The sequence below is a fragment of the Notamacropus eugenii genome, chromosome 6, assembly GCF_028372415.1.
Source record: "Notamacropus eugenii isolate mMacEug1 chromosome 6, mMacEug1.pri_v2, whole genome shotgun sequence".
Classification (NCBI taxonomy): Eukaryota; Metazoa; Chordata; class Mammalia; order Diprotodontia; family Macropodidae; genus Notamacropus; species Notamacropus eugenii.
In genome coordinates, this window is record NC_092877.1 from 41,186,334 (window position 1) to 41,192,105 (window position 5,772).

At 50.2% G+C, this 5,772-nt stretch overlaps 1 protein-coding gene across 1 annotated transcript; it reads left to right on the forward strand.

Moving 5' to 3' along the window:
- The first annotated feature begins 2,338 nt into the window (after window positions 1–2,338).
- Window positions 2,339–5,086, forward strand: MYOD1 (myogenic differentiation 1). Its single transcript, XM_072622163.1, has 3 exons — window positions 2,339–3,049; window positions 3,828–3,906; window positions 4,307–5,086. The coding sequence occupies exons 1-3, from the start codon at window positions 2,429–2,431 to the stop codon at window positions 4,570–4,572; spliced, it is 966 nt and encodes a 321-aa protein (XP_072478264.1). The 5' UTR covers window positions 2,339–2,428; the 3' UTR covers window positions 4,573–5,086.
- The last annotated feature ends 686 nt before the right edge of the window (window positions 5,087–5,772 follow it).

Here is a 5,772-nt window from a genome sequence, read left to right on the forward strand (position 1 = left end):
CAAGTTCTCTCAGCCTTGGTTTTCTCATATGTAAAATGGGGATAATAATGGCACATTATTATCTTAGCACTGAAATGAATCCATTTACCAACCTCTTAACTTCACAGATGAGGAAATAGAAACCCAGAAGGAGATTGGCTTGCCTAAAACCACTGGCAGTTTTGAGTTGGCTCTTTAGAATCAAGTTAGAATAGGTTCTAACCCTAACCCTAAATGTGCTCCTATTCTAAAAGTTTGAGGCTGGCAGAGGAAGATCCCAATTTTCCTCCTTTCCCCCAAATGTTGTGCCTTCCTCCACTGAGTCTCTTTTGTCATTTATTTTGGGGATGGAGTGCTGGGTTCAGGAACAAACCAATGACTTTGGTCTGACAATAATCTGGGAAATTACTAGGGAAAACAATGCAGTTTCCCACCTTTCCCAGCTTCAGAGGATATAGAGGAAATATTAGAGATCATCTAGTCCAGGGATTCTTAGCTTTAAAAAAATCATGGACCCCTCTGGCATTCTTGGACCCCTTTTGGAAATAATGTTTTTAAATACATTAAACAGAATTCATAGGATTAAAAAGGAAACCAATTTAATACCAATATATTTTAAAATATTGGGATATTTTATAACAAGTTATAGAACCTTTGATTCTAATTTAATTCTTTTATATTACAAAAAAACAAACTGAGGCCCAGAGAGGAGTCAACTTGTCCAAATCCATATACCTGTATGTAACAAGGCTGTCATTTGAACTTACATTTCTTGATTCCAAGTTTAGCACTGCCCCCAGCACTCCCTACCTTAATGAGGTAGAGGCCTCCGAGATGGGTACAGAGACTGAGGATCCAGTCTTTCTTAATAGAGACATAAGGACACTCCTAGGCCATCTGCCTACATCTTTGGACTTGAGGTATGCCAATCTTTCCCAGGTCCCACCAACTACAAGAGGTAAGGATAGGGGCTTGACTCACCTGCTGCTTTGAGGTCTGACCTTTGTATTCCCATCGATTAACACAGTGCCTGGCACAGAAGAGGGACTTGTCTGCCCTTTGCCCACTGTCCCCTTATTTCAGAGAACCAGGGTCTGAGGGCCAGAAGTAAATGAGAGTGAAGTCCTCTCTCAGGCTCCATTGCCACCTTTTCCTGCCTCCCTAGGGCAACGGTCTCTTTGCTCCTCTGTAACGGGGGTAACGTAAAAGGTGTAACTTCATCAGGAGATCAGTCCTATCTCCCCCTACATGCAGGCGACCTCCAGGGAAGCTGCAGAAATATTCTCCAAGCAACTCTCCCCTGCCCACCCACGTCCCTTTTCTATCCCCGCCCCTGCCTCAGATTTACAGCTGCAAAGAACTTTTTCCTTCTTGTTCCAGAAACTGTTTTATCGTTAGTGTAATAAGGACGTTCTGGTGAGGAAACTGCTCGCTACCAGTAAAGATAGACAGATTGATCGGCAGCTCAGGCAGGTGACAGGGACCGAAAAGGTTAGCAAATGTGCTTAGGGGACACGGGGCAGAGAAGGGATGTGAACCCAGCAAAGCTACGCCCAGCTGCCGCTCTAAAAAGGCACCGTAGGGACCTTTATTACTACACACCCTCCGCACCGATTTTACAAATGGGTCACCTGAGGCCCAGAGAAGAAGGGACATGCCCAAAGGTCCCAGCTAATAAGCAAAACTGAAACCCACGTCTCCCATGCCGACCCTTGGAGACCCGAGGGAATCAGAACCCCCTGGGGGAGGTGGTACCAGGACCCACAGCAACTGAAAAAAGTTAAAGGCATGGCCCAGCGCAGCGCGCTGGGGGTTGGGGAGGAGGGGGTACTCAGCGCAGGGAGCTGAGGCTGGGACGCCGAGCCAAACTGGGCTGACTCTTGGGCAGTGTGTGGTAGAGTGTGTGGTAGGGGAGGGAGAGACGGAGGGGAGGGGAAGTCTTTCAGCCTAGGCTCCGGGACACTCCTCTCTCCTCCCCTTTGGGTCTCTTCTTTCCCAAATCCTCGGACCCATCGGTCTCCGCCCCCCATCCCAGACCGCTTTCATTGGCTCAGGGAGTCCCCCGCTACCCCCCTTCCAGGGCTGCCCCCTCCCAGAGCCCAGCTCTGGGTCCTGGGCTCTGAATAAATAGCCTCGAGCGCCAGCGGCTGGAGCAAGGGGTAGGGGGAGCCCCACATGTGCATCGGAGGGAGCCAGCTCTTTCCCGATAGTGTGGAAGGGAGGTAGGGCAGGGTGGGGTGGGTGGGGGGCTATTTCGCAGCTTCTTTTCAGGGCACGTCCTTAGGCTAGGGTGCGGATCCCTTTCCCTCTGGTTTCGACTGAAAGAAGCTTCGCAGGGTCTCGAAACTTTAGGGGGCTGTGGTTCTAATTGCCGTCGGGCTGGAAAACGGGGTAGGAAGACACAAAGCAGTTCACAGAAGGCAGCTTTCCCCGAATCCCTTGCAGGACCATGGAGTTGCTGCCCCCGCCCCTGCGGGATATGGATTTAGCAGGGCCGGACAGCTCCCTCTGCTCCTTTACCACGGCTGACGACTTTTACGATGACCCCTGCTTTGACTCCCCCGACCTGCGCTTCTTCGAGGACCTGGACCCACGCCTGGTGCACGTGGGCGCGCTCCTAAAGCCTGACGAGCACTCCCACCATCCCGCAGCGGTCCCGGGCTCCCGGGAGGATGAGCACGTGCGGGCTCCCAGCGGTCACCACCAGGCTGGCCGCTGCCTTCTGTGGGCTTGTAAGGCGTGCAAACGCAAGACGACCAATGCTGACCGGCGCAAGGCGGCCACGATGCGGGAGCGGCGCCGTCTGAGCAAGGTGAATGAAGCCTTTGAGACCCTGAAGCGGTGCACGTCGAGTAATCCCAACCAGCGACTGCCCAAGGTGGAGATCCTGCGGAACGCCATCCGGTACATAGAGGGCCTTCAGGCACTGCTTAGAGACCAGGACGGGGCAGCCCCTGGCAGCACCGCTGCCTTCTACCCTCAGGGGGCCACTGCCCAAGCCCGCGTGGTTGAGCATTACAGCGGAGATTCGGATGCATCCAGCCCTCGTTCCAACTGCTCCGACGGCATGGTGAGCTGGTGGGGCCAGAACAAGTATGGCCAGTGGGCAGGGCTGGAGGGAGAGGAAGGGGACAGTAGAATGATGGGAAGGATTGTGGAACGAAAATTACAGCATTAGGTCTAAAAGGAGGCGGATAAACTCCCATCCCCAGCTATGAATTGGTACCCAGGTGTCTGGGGCAATCTTTCTGTGGTTGCCACAGGAGAGGAACCATTGGATGGGGATGGGCTGGCCGGGTAGGGGAGAAAACTTGCCTTTATGGACAAAAGAAACTTTTTGGTTGAAAAGTTGTTAGAAATTATGTAGTTCAGCTATCTTATTTAAGAAATAAGAATTTGCCCAAATCACACAGAAATTTTGTGTTGGAGCTGGGGGTGGGATATTTCTAGACTACGCCAGTTGACAGAGGCAGGGAGGAAGGAGTCTGGCTTACAGAGAGAATGGAGCTAGGTTCAGATCCTTATTCTATTGCTTAACTTAGCTGTGTGACCTTGGACAAGTCACTTATCACTTTCCTCATCTGTGTAATGAAGGGGTAGGGCTAGGTGGTCTCCAACGTGCCTGCTAGGCATACATCAATGCTCCTATGAATTACCTGAGCTCTCATCTCTAGGAAACACACAAGACCCTCTGCAGCAGGAAATTTGGGGCAGTTCCTGGGGTCTTAGGAAGGAAGGAAAGAGGGGATATCTGTTTCTTTGAAGCCTTGGGGTGAACTGGATGTGATGAGGGCAGGGGCTGGGAGGAGGAGCAGGACCTGACTCAGGATCTACTCTCTTGTCTCCAGATGGATTATAATGGCCCCCTTTGCAGCACCAGGCATAGAGGTGGCTATGACAGCAGCTACTACAGTGATTCTCCAAGTGGTGGGTATCAAGGGCATTCTGCCCCAGCCCAAGCCCCTGAGTCTCTACACACAATATATGAAATTCACTGTCCATCCAGGTGTACCTATGTCTGAACTCCTGCCAACAGAGAGGGGAGGACCATAATTCAGTGTACTTTTGGTGGGATTAACCCACCCTTTTATTGGGTTCTGGTTCAATTTCCTCATTTTAGAGAGGAAAAAAACCACAAAGTCTAGGGAGTTTAAGGAACTGATCCAATAGCAAGTCACTGGGAATGCCTGAGCCTCTGCCATCTTGGTAGCATGGTACAGAGAAGCAGTGGTTTGTATATAGGAAAAAGATATCTGAGCTCCCCAGGATCCCATCCTTGGACTTCAGAATTTATCACTCATCCCTAATTTCTGTCATTTTTTTTTAGACACCAAGACTGGGAAAGGACTGGTTGTGTCCAGCCTGGACTGCCTCTCCAGCATTGTACAGCGCATCTCCACTGAGGGTTCTACATGCCCTGTGCTGCCTTTGGGAGAGGGCACACCCTGCTCCCCCCAGGAGGCCACCACTCTGAGTGACAGTGGTGCCCACATTCCCTCCCCTGTCCCCAGTGGGAGTACCCAGCTTTCTGCTGACAGCACCTCTGGGCCTAGTCCTGTACCCAATCCTAACCCTATCTACCAGGTCCTCTGAGGTGGGACCAAACCTCCTTCTCCCCCGCTTCCTGTGGCTCCAGCGGGGGTCAGACTAGACTTTGGGAGGGGGCCCATCTTATTCAAGTCTAAGGCTTCTGAGGATTCCTTGGAATGTGCTTCTGTCTCTTCCTCCCTTCCCTAAAACATTAATTTATTGGTTTCCGAGTGCCTGGCCGGGGCTTAGGGGGACAGGTTCCTGGTCCCAGGTCCCTGGTCCCCTTCCCCACCCCCCTCAGGAAGGAACGGCTGTGCTTGTTCTTGAGGGGCTGCGCCCCCTCCACACTTCTTCCATGCTCCCCAGTTCAGGACCACATTTTGTAATACTTTTGTAATCTATTCTGTAAATAAGGGCTTGCTTTGCGAACACATGCATACACACACACACACACACACACACACACAACCCAGCGACATATTTATCAGGTGTGGTTTGTGGTGCAGTCATTGACTATTTATACACTAGGGCGGTGTTGTCTCTGCTCAGGTGTGCTGAATAAAGATGATAATTTATACCTGCCGGCTCTGCCTTTTAATGATAGCTAACATAAAACGCTCTAAGGTTTTCTGAGCATTACTTCATGCCAGGTCTGTGAGGTAGGTACTATATTGTACCTACATTTTACAGATGAAAAGATTGAGCTCTCTAAGTGAAGTGACTTGCCCATGTTCACACAGTCAAGGAAGGAGAAAAACAGAATTTGAACAGACTTAAGTCCTGACTCCAAGTTCAGCTCTCTATCTACTTCCCCAACCTTCAACAAGAGGAAGGGAATTCAGCCATGGGATGGCAGAACCAAAATGGAACAGAGCTCAGTTGCTCCTGACTTAGCATTTCCAAATCCCACTCCGATATGGCCCTTTCTAATACAGGAGCACATTATTCCCTTGGATTATAGAAATAACTTCTAATTGGTTTCTCTGCCCCTAATTCTCTTCTCCTTTCCCATTCTAATTTTAAGTAGTTAGATTAATTTTCGTATTGCTTATCTATAGGACAAAATACACTTTTCTTAGCCTGGCATTCAAGGCTCTTAAAGTACTTGACCACCCACTGTTCCAGCCAAACTAATTTACTAATTGTTCTCTGATTTTGTTTTGCTCTCTTTTTCCCTGTGCTCATTTTCCCATTCCATCTCCCATGTTTGAATCTCTTCCTGACTGCCACCCCTTCTCCCTGCCATACACACACCTCAAATCT